Below are 21,225 nucleotides of genomic sequence, written 5' to 3'. Positions count from 1 at the left end.
CCTGTTCCGGCGAAGATGTGTTGTCGTAATAAATGCTGTGATGGACTGCATTAATGGTGATGTGTAGTGGTAATAACTTTGCAGATCTTTGTCTGCTGATGTGGCTCGTCCTTCTCTTGCCGTGTGTCTGAATGTCATTGACTTTTTATGCCATGTTGGACTCCAGCTGTCCTGGACCTCACCAGCTGGGTTATGCACTGGGCTTCAAGTGATGGGCCATAGGTGATTCGTGGCCTTTATGGACTTATACATGTCAATATTAAATCATATCCGCTCATTCAGTCAAATTTGTGCAGTTTATAGAGTATAGTTCATGGCATTTTTTTTAATCAAATTTTTTGGAGTCTGTTATTTAAATAATTTTTTTAAAAAAAGAATCTGATTATTAAAAAGTTGGTAAGGGGATCTAATTAAAGTAAGTTGTGTTGATTATAATATAATGGTTTTGATTAAATATAGTAAAGGTATCAGGGATGAATGTTTAGATCTAGGCTGACACACATCTGCAAAATAATATGATTATTACTTTATAAGCAATTCAACACATTGTTGGTTTATTTATTTTTGGGTAAATTACACTTACCTCCTTGAGGCTTCTGACAAATATAGGAACTTTTCCTGTGATTTCAATAATTGTACAAACTTTCCTTAATTTTGCTAACAATATCAAGATTCTTCCAATATGTTAATTTAGCACAAACGCCATTACTTTTCTACCCAAAATGAATATATTGCCTCTTTGAACTAATAAGCTATTTGAATGAAAATTTCCACTCACCTCCCATGAGGTTTTGCATATATATTATTAAAGATCCATGCATATTTTAACTTAACACTCTAGTAGTTTAATATAAGACCCTAATAATTAATATAATACTTATAATATAAATAACGAAATATTTATCAATTTTAATTAATGCACTTATTATTTAAATTTCTTTTTCTTTTTCTTTTTCTTTTTATTTTTTTAAGTCTAAACAAATGGATTAATTTTTTTTCCAGTAATTTGTCCAACTTATTTATTCATATGTAAGAAAATTATTTATTCCTAAATTGTTAAGCTATTATGACAAATTTTAATTTTTATCTTTCAGTCATTAAATTTCTAATTGATGCATATTTATAAAAAAATAAAAATAAAAAAACCAGGTTATTCTTACATGATTAAAAAAATTAAAAAATAAATATAGAAATAAAAAAAATCTAATCGCCTCACAATAAATCAAAATTAGTTAATAGGGAATGAAAGATCAATATATCATTTGAGAATAATAAACAATTCAAACAATTTCTTATTTCTTACACCTAAAAATAAAAATAATCTTTACTTGAATAGAGAAATTATTTTAGAATACTAAAATACTCAATTAATTTATTGTATGATATTTAAAATATATGTTTGCATCTTTATTTTTCTCGTTTAAACTATTTTTATTAAATTAAATATTAAAATTAATTTCTCACCTTCATTAATGGTTAAATTTTTACTTCATTTTTAAATTTTTTTTATCTTTATTTTGTTCTATTATTATTTATAGCGAAGTGTTATTATTTAAATTATCGAATTTTACTTCTTTTGTATATCTAATATTCATATAATTTTATTGACAAAACTGAGTGTCACGACCCAATCCCGATACCCAGAGGCTAGGCGTCGTGAAGTCAGTACCAAAAGTACCAGATGAAAAACACAATGGAATAAAATAAAAAGGGTACCCAAACATTTATTTCATTAAAACATACATTAGAGTTTTTTTATTGTATACGATAATAGAGTTAGACTATATTACAATGTGCTCTGTGTCTACCCAAGCCTTGGTCCAGCTTCACCAACATATGGATAAGGGAACAAGTCCCTCCTTAAGTTTCATCATCTGAAAATGGTTAACAACTATAACCACATGGTAGAGTGAGAAATATTATACTGAGAGCATAAGGATATAAAATTCGCCATGGATAATTATTTAGGTTAAACAGAGATTTGTTTAGTAACAGAAATACATAAATCATTTAAAATAACATAAGAACAACGTAGAAATCATATAAACATATAATCATAACCACGGTACAGAACAGATGTATGGACTTAAGAGGTGGCTCGTACGAATTCTAGAGGTGGTTTCCACAATAGTGTAGCACTTTGCTCCGCACAACACTTTGTTTCACACTAGAAATTAAAGGGTCAGTGGATCCATGACAACAAAGGGTCACTTAAAGTGATAATACAGAGGGTCAATGGTTATTTAAGTCCCCCAATGCATGAGACTTCCTTGATGATACTTACAAAATAATTGTGCAAAACACATTTAAAACACAATTATATCCATGGGTTTCTCTTTATAAGCCAATACGATTCATTTAACAAATAATATATTTTTAAAAACTAATATGATTAGCAAAACAGATTGTACATAAAACAGTTTATGTTAGCTCAAAATATAATATAATTTATCTCAAAATTGATCATTTACTCTTACTTTTGACTTTGGCTCACTCTCTCATATACCCCTCGTTTGTTATTCTTGTGATTTCATTACCATGCAACTCACTTCTTTATAGCTGAGAAGACCCTTACTATGCTGCACTATGCAGCGCTGTGCAACACACCGCGTGGTACCACATGGCACCACGTTTTCTATAAGGTTTCTTGAAGCACTATACAAGTTCCCTATATTCTACTATGGCCTAGAAAATATTATAATTACATTTTTTTTCAAAGATTAAGTATATATATTTTGAAAAATGCTTGGGAGCACTAATTAGTGCTCCCACTAATTAGGTGGCAGTGGGTCCCGTCATTAATGATGTGATGTTTTGGTCTTGGAGTTGTGTTTTTTTTTTTTACTTTTTTAATGCATTAGTACTATTAGTGGTGATGTTTTTAGTGGGATGAATCATTGTTGATATATTTTGGAGTGTCACAATTTTTCTTCCTTTTAAAATTTCGTCCTCGAAATTAATTTATAGAATTGTCTTTTTTCTTTCTGCTACGCATTCTGATATAATCATTTTCTACTAATCATTACACAAAACAGAATGTACACATAATTCACAAAAATGTCCCCTCAGCTTTTCTTTGTTTTGGCAAAGTAGTGATTAAAGAAGGACAAAACGTATCTTCTCAACTTTTCTTTGTTTCCAACAGAGTAGTGATTGAAGAGGGACAACATGGCAATTTTTACCCAAGGTGAATCCCTACAAAACGTTCCGTACCTTACTTCTTAATTGTGCCTGTGTCCTATGCTCCAAGACTTTTTTTTTTTTTTAATAAACCATTTTGTTACGATCCAAACCCGGTACCCGAAGGTTCAGTATCGCAAGGTTCAGTATCGCAATAAGACAATAACTGAAGTCATAACAAATTAATAGTGTAGCAGAGTAAAATAAAAGAGTACCCAAAGCTTAATTATAATATATACAGTGGATCTTCTATTCATTTACATTGCCAGAGCTAAACTATGATTATAAAGTGCCTTATGTCTACTGCACGCACTGGTCCTAACACATCACCTGAAAGTGGTTAACAACTATAACCACATGACAGAGTGAGAAATATTATACTGAGAGCATGAAAGATATAAAAATCACCATGGATAATTATTTCGGCTAAACAGAGATTTGTTTGGTAATAGAAATACATAAATCATTTTAAATAACAGAAGCATAACGCAGAAATCATATAAGCAAATAATCATAACCATGATACAGAACAGAACAAAACAGATGTATGGACTCAAGAGGTGCCTCGTACAAATTCTAGAAGTGGCTCTTATAATAGTGTGGCACTTATCTCCGCACAGCACTTTACTCCACACCAAAAATCAGAGGGTCAATGGATCTATGACAACAAAGGGTCACTTAAAGTGATAATACAAGGGCCAATGGTTATTTAAGTCACCAAAGGCATAGGACCTTCGTGGTGGTACTTACCAAATAAATGTGCAAAATACTTTTAATACACAGTTATATCCATGAGTTTTCCTTTATAAGCAAATAGGGTTCATTTAACAAATAATATATTTTTAAAAACTAATATGATTGGCAAAACAGATTTTACATAAAACAGTTTATGGTAGCTCAAAATATAATACAACTCACCTCAAACTTGATCCTTTACTCTCACTTCTGACTTCGGCTCACTCTCTCATATACCCCTCGTTTGTTATTCTTGTGATTTCATTACCGTGCAACTTACCTATTTATAGGCAAGAAGATCCTTACTATACAACACACTACATGGCACCACGCTTCCTATGAGATTTCTTGAAAACTATGCACAAGTTCCCTATATTCTACCATGGCCCAAAAAATGTTATAATTACAACTTTTTTTTCAAAGATTAAGTACATGTATTTTGGGATGTCACAATCTTTCCTCCTTTTAAAATTTCATCCTCGAAATTAATTTATAGAATTATATTTTTTGTTTCCGCTGCGCACTCTAATAGAATTATTTCCTACTTAATCATTACAAAAAAAAAACATAATGTACACATAATTCACAGAAATGTCCCCTCAGTTTTTTTTTTTTTTGACAAAGTAATTATTGAAGGAGGACAAAACCTATCCTCTCAATTTTTCTTTGCCTCCAACATAATAGTGATTGAAGAGGGACAACATAACAATTTTTACCCAAGGTGAATCCCTACAAAACATTCCCTACCCTATTTCTTAATTGTGCGTGTATGTCCTATGCTCCAATGTTTTTTTTTTTAATTATTTTTTTAAAAGAAAATCATTGCTCTGCTACCATTTTGTCACAACCCAATCTCAATACCCAGAGGTTAGGCATCACGACAGGACAAAAACATAAGTCAATACCAAATGTATCAGATGAAAAACACAGCGGCATAAAATAAAAGGGGTACCCAAACATTTATTTCATTAAAATATACATTGGAGTTTTTTTATTGTATACAATAATAAAGTTAGACTATATTACAATGTGGTCTGTGTCTATCCATGCCCTGGTCCAGCTACACTAACTTATGGATAAGAGAACAAGTCCCTTCTTAATTTTCATCACCTGAAAGTGGTTAACAACTATAACCACATGACAGAGTGAGAAATATTATACTGAGAACATAAGGGTATAAAACTTATCATAAATAATTATTTAGGCTAAACAGAGATTTGTTTGGTAACAGAAATACATAAATCGTTTTATATAACATAAGCATAATGCAGAAATTATATAAACAAATGATCATAACCACAGTACAATACAGAACAAAACAAATGTATGGATTCAAGAGGTGGCTCGTACGAATTCTAGAGGTCACTCCCACAATAGTGTAACACTTAACTCCGTATGACACTTTGTTTCACACTAGAAATCAGAGGGTCAATAGATCCATGACAATAGAGGGTCACTTAAAGTGATAATACAGAGGGCCAATGGTTATTTAAGTCCCTCAAGGCATGGAACCTCCATGGCGGTACTTACAAAATAATTGAGCAAAACATATTTAATACACAGTTATATCCATGGATTTCCCTTTATAAGCAAATAGGATTCATTTAACATATAATATACTTTTAAAAACTAATATGATTAACAAAACAGATTTTACATAAAACCGCTTGTGGTAGCTCAAAATATAATATAACTCACTTTAAAATTGATCATTTACTCTTACTTCTGACTTTGGCTCACTCTCTTATATACCCCTTGCTTGTTATTCTTATGATTTCATTACCATGTAACTCACCTATTTATAGGTGAGAAGATCTTTACTATGCAGCACTGTATGGCATATCACGTGGTACCATATGGCACCACGCTTCCCATGAGGTTTCTTGAAGCACTATGCATAAGTTTTCTATATTCTATTATGGCCCAAAAAAATGTTATAATTATATTTCTTTTTTCAAAGACTAAGTACATATATTTTGGGGTGTCACACTAAGAAGTCAGACTCTAATACTAATTTAAATACACAACAAAATAAAATACTTTCTAAAAAAATATATAAATGTAATTTAATTTAGCCTATTAAATATATATGAAATTATTATTTGTTTTTCATAATTTTTTTAAAAATATAATGTAATTTCTTGATTCTATTTTTTTCCACAAGAGGTTTTTGAACTTTTGTAAACAAAAAATAAAATAAAAATTCAACCATTAATGAAGGTGAGAAATAAAATTTCTCCATTCATGTAAAGATTATTTTGAATTTTAGGTGTAAGAAATGACAAATTGTTTGAATTATTTGTTATTCTCAAATGATTTTTTAATCTTTCATTCCGTATTAACTAATTTTAATTTATTGTGAAGCGATTAATGTTTTTTTAATTCTATTTTTTTTAATTATGTAAGAAATATTAACCTGCACTTTTTTAAATATGCATGGACTGGAAATTTAATGACTCAAAGATAAAATAATAATTTTTTTACATATGAATAAATAAGTAATGTAAATTGCTAGGAAAAAAAATAAATCTATTTATTTTAACTTTAAAAAAATTCAAATAATAAATTTTAGGTTATTTATGTGGTGTGAAATAGGTCTTATATTAAATTATTAAGATGTTATCTAACATTAATTTTAGAGAGATTAATTCCTTTTAAGTATTTTATCAATAAAAATTAAGGTTTTTTTTTGGGGGGGGCATTAAATGATTTAATAATGTCTTAACAATTTAAAACTTCATTTAATATTGCATGAAATTTAAAAATTTTATTAAACAATGGTATGCAAAACCTCAGGGAGGTGAGTAAAATTTCTCATTTGAATAAATAAAGTAAGGGTAAATTACATTGACACCTCTTGAGGTTTAGGTTTATTATAGTTTCCCCCCTCACCTTTTGAAAATTACATCTCCCTCCTGAGGTTTAAAGTTTCATTACAGATTTCCCCCTCAGCAATTTAATTTTTTTAAATACCAATTTTACCATCATTGGGTAAATTACATTGACACCTCTCACATTTTAGAAATTACAATCTCCTCCCTAAGGTTTAAAGTAGCATTACCAATTGCCCCCTCAGTTAATATTAGTTGGAAAAAAAATTCATTGAAAAAAAAATTAATTGAAAAAAAAATTAATTGAAAAAATTTTTTGTTTGTAAAATTTTTAAATTTCTGTTTAAAAACCAACATAAGCTCATTTTTTGGATTTACGTTTTTTTTTCTCAAATTTACAAACTGAGACAACTATTTATAAACCAAAAAAATTATCAAACAAATTTTTATGATAGTTTTTAAAATTTTTGTAAATATAAATTGAAAACTGAAAACAAAATGGTTACATAAGTTATCAACGTAAGAAATGACTTATTAAAAGATTTTTAGGCTATGTATGGTTTGATTTTTAGAATTTTTTTTTAAATCAAAAATTAATTTGGTTAAGAAATAAAAAATAAAAAATAAGTATCATTTTTACATAATTTTTATCTTTCGAATGGTTAGAAATAATTTTTTACAAATTAAATTGAAACAGTCATACGTATGTATATAACCTACCCAAAAATTAAAATGATAATTACCTTTTACCCTTAAATGATAATTATTTTTTTTATTTTTTATTTCTTAACCAAATTAATTTTTAATTTTTAAAATTTTTTTCTAAAAATCAAACCATACGTAGCATAAGAATCTTTTGATAAGTCATTTCTTACGTTAGTAACTTATTTAATTATTTGTTAATTTTACGATATTTTTACCATCTGAGGCTTGTTTGGTAACTATTTCGTTTTTAGTTTTCAATTTATATTTACAAAAATTTTAAAAACTGTCATAAAAACTTGTCTGATAATTTTTTTGGTTTATAAATAGCTGTCTCAATTTGTAAATTTGAGAAAAAAACGTAAATTCAAAAAATGAATTTACGTTAGTTTTTAAACGAAAATTTAAAAATTTTGCTAACAATTTTTTTTTTCAATTAATTTTTTTTCCAGTTAATACTAACCGGCGATTGTAATTTCTAAAATTTGAGGGGTGTCAATGTAATTTGCCCAATGAGGGCAAAATTAATATTTAAAAAAATTAAATTGCCGAGGGGGGAAATCTGGAATGAAACTTTAAACCTTAGGGGGAGATGTAATTTCTAAAAGGTGAAGGAAAAATTGTAATAAACCTAAATCTCATGGGTGCCAATGTAATTTACCCATAAAGTAATTAATGGGCAATTTCATAATTTTTGCATAATATCAGCAAATTCTATTAAATATCCTAATAGTGAGAGAATTGATAATAGTTTCAAAAGTAAAGGAAATTAGTGTAATTATTAAAATCACAAGAAAAATCTCTGTAATTGTTAGAAACCTCCGAAGGTAAGTGTAATTTACCCTTTATTTTTTTTTTTTTTTTTTTAATTTTTTGCAAGTGTGGCATGTGAGTTTTCTTTTAGTTTGTGAATTGAGCTCAATTTTGTGTTAATTACTGACACTTACCTTGGATCCAACATTTTTTTATGTTTTAATTACTGACACTTCCCTTGGATCCAACATTAATTCGTTAAACTAAGGAAAGTGAAAACAATTGAAAATGATTGTGTAGGATCAAACGTTCTCTTGTTGTGATAAAAGTAATAACTAATACACCCTCTCTTTTAAAATAATAGTTCTTTTTGAATAATTTAATTTTTTTAGTACAATTATTACATTTAAATAATAATTTTTTAAAATTATCTTTTGATAGTATATTTATTTTTTTTGAAGAATATCAATTATTATAATCGTAATTTTTGTATTGTTAATAAATTTAAAAGAAGAGAAAAATAAAAAATTTATATTATTTTAGTTCTTAATTTTTTTCAAAAAAACTAAATTTTGGAATAACAAAAAATAAAATAAGAAATTAATATTTTAGAATGGCGGGAATAGTAAGGGTGTATTTTTATTTTCTTAATGGGTATAGTATCATGCTAGCGCCACACTGCCTATTACTCGGCTCAAACTCGGGCTCCGCCATGGCAAAATGTTGGTTCAAATTCAGGCCAACAAATTGTAATTTGTATAAATGAGTTTTTGAGTTTGTGTCATGGGACACAAACTAGTTTGGTGTAATTTACGTTGGAAAATAATAGTTTTTCGGTAATTTTAACTCGAAATTAAAGTGGGATCCAACCGTCGATTGAGATGGATCTGAGTGATTTTGTATTCTCTCAAGTGAAAAGATTATAATATAAAAATGATGAGCCGAAACTGTTGAGGTGTGAATGAGAATTGTCTCATAAAGTGGATATCAATAAGATTTGGACTTAAGGCCTCGTTTGGGAACAGGCTAATTTAGTAACTTTTTGGCTATTTGGCTAAAAAAGTAAGTAAAAAAAACTTGTATGTTTGGGATGACTTTTTGGCTAATTACGAAAAGATGTGTAAAAAGTAGAGGAAAAAGAGAATCTTTGACTTTTTGGTATGAGTTGTTGGCTTTTTGGCTAATTTAGTAACTTTTGACTAATTGGCTAAAAAAGTAAGTTCCCAAACGGGGCTTAATTTAGATTAGGTCTAGACTTGTACTTGTGCTTGTACAAGTGTTGGGTTTGGTCTTGGACGACTTGGACTTAATCTTAAGCTTGAGCTAAGTTATGTTGTGTTGGGCTTAGCTTATGCATGTGTTTGAGAATGGGGTTTGGATTGGGTTGTAATCCAATATTGGTATCCATTGTGTGACCCATCTAATTAGTTTATTTAAACATCATTATATACATATTTATTTGTATATATTAAGAACATGGGAAGTTTAGACTTTTGTAACTCTCATCTTTTAATGATGGAGTTGATGACCATATTAGTGGCCATAGGTTTTCAATCTTAGTAACTCTAGCCCTAATGGTTAGAATTGATGGCCTTGGTTAATGGCATTTGATAACCCTATTGATGTATAGCCTTTATGGCTAGGAATTCCCCTACTTGTATAAATAGAGGCATTTCCCCTCCACCTTAATAGAAGAGTATAAGAGAGATTTTTGATGAAAAATGGAGATGTTGTTTTGAGATAAAAAAGTTGGAGATGATTTTTACACCAAAGAAAAATTTCTTATCTTCTTTTGCTAGTCCTTTCTTTGGTTCTTATTAGAGAGAGTGCAGCTATCATCAAGTTCACCGAAGCTATTCAGAAGGTGCTTCTGCATTAACTGATTTTGACAAACGTATCCTTGGAGACAGAAATCGACATACCTCCCTCACCCATGGTGAGACGGCTAATCTGTTTTAAGGACACTGTGATATCACACAGGTTTCAATTGGCTTTCTTTACCTTTTATTGTATTGTGTATTACTATGGTTGTAATATTCAACATATTTTCTTATTCTATTATGTAATTTGATTAATTATGAATCTATTTATCTTGTTTGATTACACAATTTGTACAACAATTTATGGAGTTGTTTATAATTTTTTATTTTAAAAATTTGTGTTAAATTGTTTGATGTGCTTATATTTTATGCGATAGAGATAGTTTAAATAAAAAAAAATGATTAGTAAGACATAGGAAAATGGTGCTTCTAATTACCAATTTTTAATTTTGTAAGAAATTACCCCTAACATACCCACAACAACTCTCACTTGCAACTAATTACACCTCCGTGAAAAGACAATTAAGTGGAATTTAACAATTACTTTTTTGTTTTTTTTTTTTGTTTTTGGTTTAATTTAAAAAGTTGATGTGTTTGATAATAGTAATATTACGAATCCAGACTTATCAACCCAAAAATTACTCAAAATTATTATCTTATTATTCAAATTTATTTTAGATATGGGTCTCACACTTTACAAATTTAATCTCTACTTTCTGATAAGTCTGCAACAATAGATTCATTCATTTAATAGTAATTTAAAAAATTATTTTTTATTAGTGAGGTTTTTTTTTTTTTTTTTTAATATTTTCAGATGAAGACAAACATGTTTTTGCTTTTTTAACCCATACCACATTTCGCTACCACAATTCATATATGGTGGTGTTTGGCAAGTTTTTTCCCTAGGTTTTTTTTTTATTTTTTTCATTAAAAGACAAAATTTTTGCAAAATCCAAAAAAACAAATCCAAATAAAATATCACATCCAATCTCATAATCATTTCACTTTTTCTCTCACAAACATCACATCCAACAACAAAAAAATCCAACTATCTTTCCAAAAACTAAAAAAATTTTCTCCAATAATATCCTACAACTAAAAAAACTTACATAAAAATCCACTTTCCAAACACCCACATTATCTCTTGTGACACAATTACGACCCCTAATGCAATAGAACCCATATGAGTCTTATTAATATCTAAAGATAATAATGAGATATATGAAATATAATATAAAAATCATTCTTAAAAGTTTTGAGTTTCCACTGCAGTCTTTTATCTATTTATTATTTTTAATCATTAGATAAGATTATTGTTCAACATCTATTACTAGAAGGATTTCACTAATTCACACAACAAACTTTAGAATGAGATGGTTCTTAAATTTTAGTATGATATGTGCAAATTCACATACAAAGTAATAAATTTAAAAAAAAAATGAAAAAAGAAAAAAGAGTAAAATTCATCAAGTGCAAAATATCATTTTATTTATTTTTTTAAATTTGTAATGACTATGGTTAAAAAAACAAAAGAATTAATCAATTTTGGTGCAACTTTTGCTTATGGTTTATTAGACATAAATAATTTAAATAAACTAAAAAAAAAACCTAATTATCTAAAAATTGAGAGAGATGTACTTTTAATTTTTATTTTGTAATTACCAACTATTAACTTATAAAAATTATACCAAACAAAACCTAGATGTCATCGACACCATTGTGATTGCTTTCAAATTGATGATATAATGTCTAATGAAGATAGGGATAGATAGTTCAGTTCTATGGTTGAGATGTTGTGACAAAGGCCTAAAAAATCTTTCAAGATAAGCCTTCTCATGCATGCATAATAGTCAAGTAAACAAAAATTTGGTTAACAGAGAATTTGTTTTGGAATTGAGGGGACCAAGTATTGAATGATTGATGAGAAAAAGCACAAAAGTGAAACAGTTTGTGGGCCTTAAAGTCTCTCTTCATTCCAGTATGTGGTGTGCTTTTTTTAATTTTAATTTATTTTGTGAATATTAATATAATAAATAAAAAAAAAGTAAAGATCAATTATACTAATCTCTCCTAAAGTTAAAAAAATTAGAATAATTTTTACAAGTTTATCATAATTATACTAGGCTCCCTTCAAGATTTAATTTATATAACACGTGACATCCTTTTCATCAGAAATTTGTTAACCATATAAATAAATAAAAATAGGGGCAGGCTTCCCTCCAGTCCGTGATCAGACTGGAGGGTACTGTTGGGCCCGCGAGAGCCCACCACGAATCTCATTTCGATAATCTGAACCGTTTAATACATAGAACTCGTTGAGTACTATATGCCTATAAAAAATCACGTTGATTAGATATCGATAGCTACATGATCAAATCAGTTAAAAAAAAATAGATGATAAAAAAATAAACAGTTGACAAAAATATGATCTGATGAAATAGCTATCGATATCCGCTCAACGTGATTTTTTACGAACTTATTGTACTCGACGAGTTTTACACATTGAACGGTTTGGATTATTGAAACGGGACATGTGGTGGGCCCCCATGGGTCCAACAGTACCCTCCAGTCCGTGTCTGATCACGGACTGAAAGAAAACCCAGCCCAAAAACTAATATTATCCTCTTTTTGCATATTTTACCTTATCCGTATGTATCTTTATGTTTTCATACCATCTACATTAATTTTGATATTTTTAATCTTATTAAAAAGGAAATCAATATAATTATATGTCTAAATAAGTTTTTTATTAACTTCTTTCAGTAAATTTTTCTTTTCCTGTCACTTCACAAATCTATTATCTAAACATGGAAGAAGAGACCAAAAGAACTGGAAAAGTGAGATCAAGGGTTCACATCCTCACTCATTCTGGGTATATTCAGTTATATTATCTTTGGATTATGGATTTTGGAGAAATTTTTGAAGAAACAAATGAGGAAGAAAAAAAAAACTTCACACTTTTTTCCTCCCTTTTCCTTTATCTCCACAAATCCTTCTACAAATACAAGATTTAAACACAGCCTTAATATGGCATTTGTTGTAGGATCCCTCAATCTATTATAATCAAAGACACATATTGCCTGTGTTTGGATAAAGAATTTGCCGAAGAATTTGCAAAAGGAAAGGAAAGAGGAAGAAAAAAGTGAATAAAATATAATTCCTGTTGCTTTTACCTATACAAATTCGTAATCAAATCCTTGATCCAAACACAATATATAGACTCTGTTTGGATCATGAATTTGAATAGACATCGGGAAAGGAAAAGTGAAAAAGTAAACAAAATGTAGGTGAAATATGACGCAAGCCTTGGGCCTAGGCGTGCCTTATCGAAGTCGCCTAGCTTGAAATACTACAAGGCGCAAATCTTGGACCTGGATAGGACGTGGGCCTAGGCACACCTTTAATAACACTGACTAGGTCTAATAAAAATCAATGACATAAGTTCACTAATTGGCATATTTGGGTTTAGGATTTGTCTGATCTTTTTTTTTCTCAAACAGTACAAAAACCCCATCAGGAACTGAGAATTCAACTATAATTTTCCAGTTGAAAGCAAGATTTTTCCTTTATAATTGGGTTAAAAATGCATCAACCAAACATGGTAATGCGAAAAAGGTTCTGTGGGGATTACCTAATCATAGTAATACAACACAGCACATCTAATCACATAGAAACCCTAAAAACTAGAAGAACTCAAAGTCCAGATATTTACCTCCTGGCTTCACCTCTGTCCCAACCATCCTTTTACTGCTGCTACCGACCCCGACCCCAATCCCGCCCGTATCGACAGCTCCAAACTTTGGAGGCGGCTCGTACTCGACCGGTCTTGGTATTTCCGGTGGCGTGCCGCACCGTATCAGAGCCCAATTTACACCTTCAAAGAATGGGTGTTGCTTGATCTCCGTCGCTCCCCTCTTCACTCCAAGCCGTTGCTGTGGCTCCTTCATGAGCAAGCCCCGGATCAGGTCCCGACTCGCATAACTTGTCGCTGGCGACTCTGGGAATCGGAGTTGTTGCCCAACCACGTTGAACAGTGTAGCACGGTTTCCCGAGCCCTTGAACGGTGTTTTACCGTAAAGTAGCTCATGTAAGAAAATGCCAAACGTCCACCAATCGACTGCGCTGCCGTGGCCTTCTCCTTTGATGATTTCAGGGGCCAAATATTCATGGGTCCCGACAAAGGACATCGAGCGGGCTGCTGTAGGCTCGGCAACGAGCTCTGGTAGCATATTTGTTGGGAACCGAGGCTCGGCTTGAGGTTTTCGGGTTTTTTTCTTGCTCTTTTGGGGGAAGATTCGGGGAATGAAGCATGCAGGTTGGATGCATACTGATGAGGGTTCGATACAGGCGGGTTGGACGCAGAATGTTGTTCCCCGTTTGGATGGGTCGCCATTGAATGAAGAGGTTTTAATGAGGGTTGGTGAAACCGCACATCTTAGAGAAAGGTCAAAGTCTGAAAGCATTATGTGGCCATCGTCACGTACAAGAACGTTTTCTGGTTTAAGGTCACGGTACACAACTCCTAACATGTGCAGATACTCGAGTGCCAAAAGAACTTCTGCAGCATAGAACCTGGTTACATGAGGAAAGACAATAATTATGACCCTTGTTCACCGGAAACTATTAACATAAATAAACAAGATAGTAACACTGTGAGAAGACGGTCTTCATTTTTTTCAGAAGCTTCCTTTGTTATTAAGTGGTTTGCTTTTTGAAGTCCATAGCCAAACAATTTATAACTTCTAACAGCCACAAAATGCACACATTAAATCACACAATTTCATAAAACTTATGTACTGGTTATCAAGAAGCACATCTCTTTGGTCCAAAGAGTTTGGTTTCATCATGCAAATACAATAATGCACAGCTCCTAAACTACAGCTCAGTAATACAGAGCAAGGCTTAAAACCAAAAAAATGAAATAACATAATATGCTTGTTTTACAAATTGAGAAAAGCATAGTAATTGTCATCTTTGGTTCTATCAACCAATTGGGTTTTCATATACTGAACAGGGAAACAGATACAGCTAGGATACAGCCAGACACCTTATGGATAAGTTCAGGATACTTCTATGATATATGTCAGAGTAAAATCTTTTATTTAAGATTCTTAAAACAGAGGCAACAGCATAAATAAGACGATCTTTTGCTTTCAAATTGAAAGAAATTTTTATCAAAAAAATCCAGTCCCATCCTCTGGAAAACTTGATTGGAATCACTCCATCCCCATCTGATATTTTGTATGCAACTCTATCTTCCCTGTCAATATCTGATTTGAACAAAATTCTGGCTCCAGAATCCCACTCCTAATGACCCAACTTTGTCCCGGCCCACAAAATAGAGGGGTTATTTGGTAATAAGAAGAAATTTTAAACATATACAAAGGCTAATGGATCAGAGTCTTTCCACGTCTGTGTGTGTGTGTGTGTGTGTGTGTGAATGTGAATCAAAGCTGAGAGAAAGGAATCTGACTACACTACCATACAAAAGAGTGAAAACCTGGAACATGCAACATTAATGTATTTGGACTGAGGACAACTGTCAGACCAGGCTATGTACAGGACTGGAGCTTGTGAAGCAAAGGAAACAACTCAGAAGAAAAGTAGAAATAAAAAATTCCCCCTTAAAATTATGATGCTCCTAAATCTAAATGCATGAAGTTTTGCTGCATGTCCTTCCCATTGAATATAAGTCACATCAAGGAGAATCTTATTCAAAATACAGCAAAGCAACAAAATAGGGAAAAAGGGGGCAAGGCTAATAGAGATACATGATCTAGAATTTCCCACTTACACTTGGTTAGGCGAGGAAACACAGAAGCATACAATCTATTGGTTTTTGTTTACAAAAAATAGGAATCATGTTCATGTTTATTTTTGCTAAAAACAAAACACATCTTTGGTACATGCAAATATTCTCAAAGCAAACAAAAACAAGAAAACATGTTTGGTGAGTTTTCGGAAGGGGTGGACCAGGGTAGGAGGTGTTGGAAGTGGCACCAGAGGGGTGGGGAGATTGCCAAAGGTGGTGGCAGGTGGGATTAGGTGGCTCAAGGGAGGGTGCTGGAGGTGGTGAGGGAGGGAGGAGCAAATGAAAACTTGTTTTCAAATCAAGTGAAAACACTTTTTTATTTCCTAATATTTTGTAATTTCCATATCTGTCGAACATTTTTTTGGAAACGAAAGCAGTTGTCAAACATGTGTTATTTACAGTTCACAGTTGTTTCGAAAACATAAACATAAACAGAAAACAGAAAACATAAAACATAAATGTTACCAAACATCTGCATATAAGGTCAACAGGGATTAGTAAGATCCGCAACTCAAAAATGCCTCAGATTTACAGTTACTCCAGAAACTTGGTGAAGTCGTGGAATAAAGGATTTTCATAAGGTAGAATGTCAATGTTGCCTTGGACATCTCATCATACTTGATGAGACTAAATTACATAGGCAGTAGTTAATTTTAAAAAGTACATTAAGTGGACTTCAAGACACTAGCAAACTCCAGTCTCAACAAAATAAATGCCTATATGTGGTAGTATAGAAGTTAATTATTTACTAAATTGACGAAGTTGGAAAACAAAGCAAGAGAAATCAGGCTCAAATTCTCTCACTTAACAATATGAGAGAGAGTACTTTGACAAAGCTGAAGTAGATCACATGCCAAGAAATAATTTGCGCATTTGAAGCACTTTTTGTTTGAAACTTTGTTCAGAAATTTAGCCCCCAACACCCCTCCCCAAATGCAAACACAAGGAAAAAGATCTTTCTATATTTCCTTTGCCTCAATTCATAAATTTGGGCACCAAGACTTGAGAAGGAAACAGCACTAACTTGAATGTAGAACTTCCAACATAATAAAATCACAAAGAAATGAATGAACTAATTCAACACTACAGATATCTTTTGTTCTCAATGCTTTCCGACCCCCAAAGAAAAAAGGAAAATAAAATAGAATCAATGCTCGTTAAAAGGGAAAGATAAGTTGCAAACATGAATCAGATGAAAGCCATGAGACTCTAGCTGCAAAGTTGCACATAATAATTTAGCAACCAGGCATTGATGCAATGTATAAATTAATGGAATCATGAATAGTTGCAAATTTGAAGCTAGAAAATCACATTAAATTTAAGAAGCAAACTACAGAGTGATGAAGTATCCATAGGAAGATTTTCTTCTCTCAAAAATCAGCTCCTTTTTCTTTTTGGAATAACTCTCATGATATGAGATCAATGACATGGAATAATGAAAATACAACAACCAAAGAAGACACTGTGAAATGCTCTTTCAAGCCCTAAAGTATGATTTGGATTTGTAATCAACCATGTCATGTTAGGAAAGTGCTTTAAAAGCAGATAAGTGTTTTAGGTAAAACAAAAAACAGAAAGGAGTTGATTATAAGACGGAAAGCCTTGATGATAGGAAAATTTTAGAATAGCAATCATACCGTGCCGCATACTCTGAAAAATGCTTCCCAGGTTGCCGTTGCCTCAGGGTATGCAGATCACCTCCTGGACAATATTCCATGACTAGACATGAGAATCTGTCTGTCTCAAAATGAGTGTATAAGGTCGGCAAGAACGGATGGTCCAGCAGCTGCAAAATCTCTCTTTCCGTCTGAGCTCTTGTCAACTTCTTCCTGCTTGCAAGTGATGCCTTGTCCATCACTTTCATTGCAAAGTAACAGCGGGTCCCACTCAACTCAGAGAGGTACACACTACCAATGTCACCACAACCAAGCCGTTTGAGTAATCGAAAATGACTCATGCCCAATATTCCATCCCGTGCTCGGATGGCTAGAATAGCTTTCCATCTAGGATCATTCCCTTTGTGAGGCTTATTGGCACTCCCAGTAAGATTACTCCAATTACTGTCATCACTAAGGCCACTGCTATCACTTGCACGGCTAAGGCTTGTTTTTGCACTCTCTAGTGAATCACCTCGAACACTCCCTTTTATACTCTCCCAATTCCTGTCCATACTAAGTATACCATCACTCCTAACCCCATCACTCCGATATGTACTGGTGCAGCTATTGCCAATGCTCATGGCTCTGACCACTCCGGTACTATCAACGCTACTGTGCGGACTTACATTGCCACTTGGAGGCAAAGAAGCATCCCAAATACATTCCTTTTCCTCAGAATCCGGGGGAAGGAGAGCGTTCTCCGTGTTTTGTGATGGACGAGGCACTAAAAATGGTGAAGACACTGCACCCAAACCATTTGCTTCTTCAACCAAGTTCTCAGCGGGTGAAAGAACAGATGAGCTTGGTTTGATGCCAGGAACCCGAATTGAAAGATGTTCTAGAAAAGGACCCTTCATAGACAAGCTCTTCACCAAGCATTTACCCTCTGATTTGCTTTGACCAATAGGTACGTAGACTGGTCTCATTAGATCAGTATCAACAGGTTCCGGAGGATGACTAGCCCCCGAAAAAGAAGTAGAACCAACATCCTCAAATGAGTCCCCACTGCCCTTAAATGTAACAATATCTGGCATTAGTTCCTCTTGATCTTGTAAATAGTTCTTCTCTTTCCAGGTTCTTACAGATGCAGGGGAGTCCCAATCTTCTGAGTCTCGTGCATCAGATCGACCCGTAACTTCTCTAATAGAAGTAGTGCTCGCAGTCGCTGCCCAACCCACAACAGGCAACTTCCCAAAAAGCGCCTTTGTTTCCGGAATCTTTTCCATTTCTGATTACTGTATATCATTACATGTAACTCTTGCAGCAAAACAACCTGAAAATGGGTAAGAGAATCAATTTAATCAGTAAACCACTCAAGCATTTCTGATTCAGTTCACAGCAAACAAATCTGTCATCTGAAGCAAGAAAGTACGAGTGTGAGAATCACTAATTCTAGTCTTATTTAGCACCATCTAATAAAGCTTTAAACTTCATAATAAGATGGATAAATTTAATTAGCATAGCAACTCATTATTAAATTTCCAGTCAATCAGAGTTTTTTTTTTTTTTTTTTTCATATATCTCACCACAAACAAGAAAAAAAGAAAAAAGAAGAGACACTCTCTTCAGATTTTCACCTACCAAACTGACCACTCAATATACTCCATTTGATTGTTGAGAAATCATAAGACAAGGAAAGAAAAAAAGAAATCCAACAATAGACGCTTCAACCCCCAACCCTTCTACTGAATTTCAAGTTATCAGTCATTTTCCCATGAGTCATCAGCATTTAAAAATCAAGTTGAAAATGATCACAAAGAAAGCTGATCAACAAAAAAACAAAATATCATTTGTTTACAATAAAATAGTACCCCCCTCCCAAAAAAAAAAAAAAAAAAAAAGCCGTAGTCCAAATAACCTCACCAGATCAAGCAACTTAATCAACCAGCATAACAAAAAATTCTCAATTTCTCACACAATCAAGTGAAGAGCAAAATGGTCCACAAAAGCAAGAACATAAACCCCATAACACCACGAAGCAAGCTCCAAAAAAGCAAAATTCAAAATTCCCTATATTCTCATCACATTATATAAATAAAAAATTACTTGAATCCCAAGCAAAACATACTCCAACAAAATCAAAAGTAATCAACAAATTTGGAATCAAACCGAAGAAGATCATCATTAATGAAAAATGAGAAACAGAATTCAGAGTCATCACCAGCGAACAACCACGAGTTCCGATACGGATGAATCTGGATCTAGGGCTTTTTTAGCTCTCAAATCTTGTGAAGTTCGGTTTTAGCAGAGAGCTCAACTCTCTCTCTTTCTAGGGTTTTGGAACTGTGTGATGTAGGTGAGAGCTCACACACAGCTGGAGCTCTGCTCTCAACTTTCTCTCTCTAGAGTTGTCTCTCACTCTCTGTCTCTCTCTCTAGAGGTCTGCAAAAGGGTTTGTTTTGCTGATTGGAGGTAGAGTACTAGTACCTTTAGCTCTCTTTTTTTCACATTCTTTTCTCTGGTTTTGGTGTGGGCACTTTAACAGTGTATTCAGAACTCTCTCATTGTGTTGTTACTTCTGTAGCTTGAGAGAGAGAGAGAGAGAGAGAGAGAGAGACAATGTAAACGTGTATGCAGTGTGTAATTGTACATAGAGGAAGAGTTTTTAGAGAGAAAAAGAGAGAAAGGTAGTGGGGGAAGAAGGTGATGGATGTTGGATAGAGCTAGGCAAGTATCTATGACTCCGTTTAGGAAGTAGGTTGATTTTTTCGTTTTTTAGTTTTTTTTATTATTTTAGTTTAGATTAAAAAGTTTTTGTTTGAAAATGATTTTTTAATTTTTTGAATTTTTAAATTTTTTTTATAAAAAAGAATATAATGATTATGAATTAAATGTGATGTTTTGTTTGATATGACTAAAATAACCACAAAAACCCTTGTCAAACGGAGCCTTGTATAAGTACTAAATTTTTAATTATTAAATAATTAAATATTTTATATGAGCATGTGTTTTATAAAATTGCAGACTTTTACATTTGTATGAAATATTTAATCATTTATTTGATAAAAAATTTAAATCTCATTTGGAATTGTCTGTTGTAGTTTAAAAATTAAAAAGTTATTAAAAAATTTAAAAAATCTGTAACTTACACTAAAATTTCAAAAAAAAAAATTTTCTAACTTTTATTTATTTTTTTCATAAAAAATCATTCTAAATTTACTAATTTTTTAACCTCATATTTTAATTAAAAAATTAAAAAATATTAAAATAACTTATTCCCGACGCTTAAGATCCCTAATATTACCCGTCAATATTAAGGCCTCGTTTGAGAACAAGCTATTTTAATAACTTTTAACTAAAATATGAGATAAAAAAAATTAATAAGCTTGCTTGTTTTTATTTTTCAGAAAATACTTTTCAGAAAATTCTACTTTCTTATTTTTCGTATTTTTTTTTGTTTTTACTGAATTTTTTTAATATTTTAAGTAATTTTTTTACTTTTTAGACACACCTAACAAAAATACACCTAAAAAGTAAAAAAATTATAAAAAAAAATCTTTTAAAAATTCACTAAATATCAAAAATATAAGAAAAATACAAGAATTCAATACATTTTTTGTATTTCTATGTATTTATTAATTTTTTAAAATATTTTTACACAAATTTTTTACTTTTTAGATACATCTAACTAAAATACATCTAAAAAAGTAAAAAAAATATTTAAAATTTAAAAAATATTCACTAAAAACAAAAGAATACAAAAACTAAAAAACTCAATTTTTAAAAAATTTAAT

At 31.6% G+C, this 21,225-nt stretch overlaps 1 protein-coding gene across 1 annotated transcript; it reads right to left on the bottom strand.

The window, feature by feature from the left end:
- Nucleotides 1-13,559: 13,559 nt before the first annotated feature.
- On the bottom strand, nt 13,560-20,180 carry LOC114292828 (Protein kinase superfamily protein). The gene is made up of 3 exons (XM_028236848.2): nt 19,653-20,180; nt 17,471-18,764; nt 13,560-14,593 (listed from the first exon to the last, which is right to left on the bottom strand). Exons 2-3 carry the CDS (start codon nt 18,715-18,717, stop codon nt 13,705-13,707), a joined length of 2,136 nt encoding a protein of 711 aa, XP_028092649.2. The 5' UTR covers nt 18,718-18,764; nt 19,653-20,180; the 3' UTR covers nt 13,560-13,704.
- Between the last annotated feature and the right edge of the window lie 1,045 nt (nt 20,181-21,225).

This window comes from Camellia sinensis, chromosome 2 (genome assembly GCF_055761805.1).
Source record: "Camellia sinensis isolate YWXY chromosome 2, ASM5576180v1, whole genome shotgun sequence".
Taxonomy (NCBI): Eukaryota; Viridiplantae; Streptophyta; class Magnoliopsida; order Ericales; family Theaceae; genus Camellia; species Camellia sinensis.
This window is presented reverse-complemented; position numbering and strand designations above follow the sequence as displayed.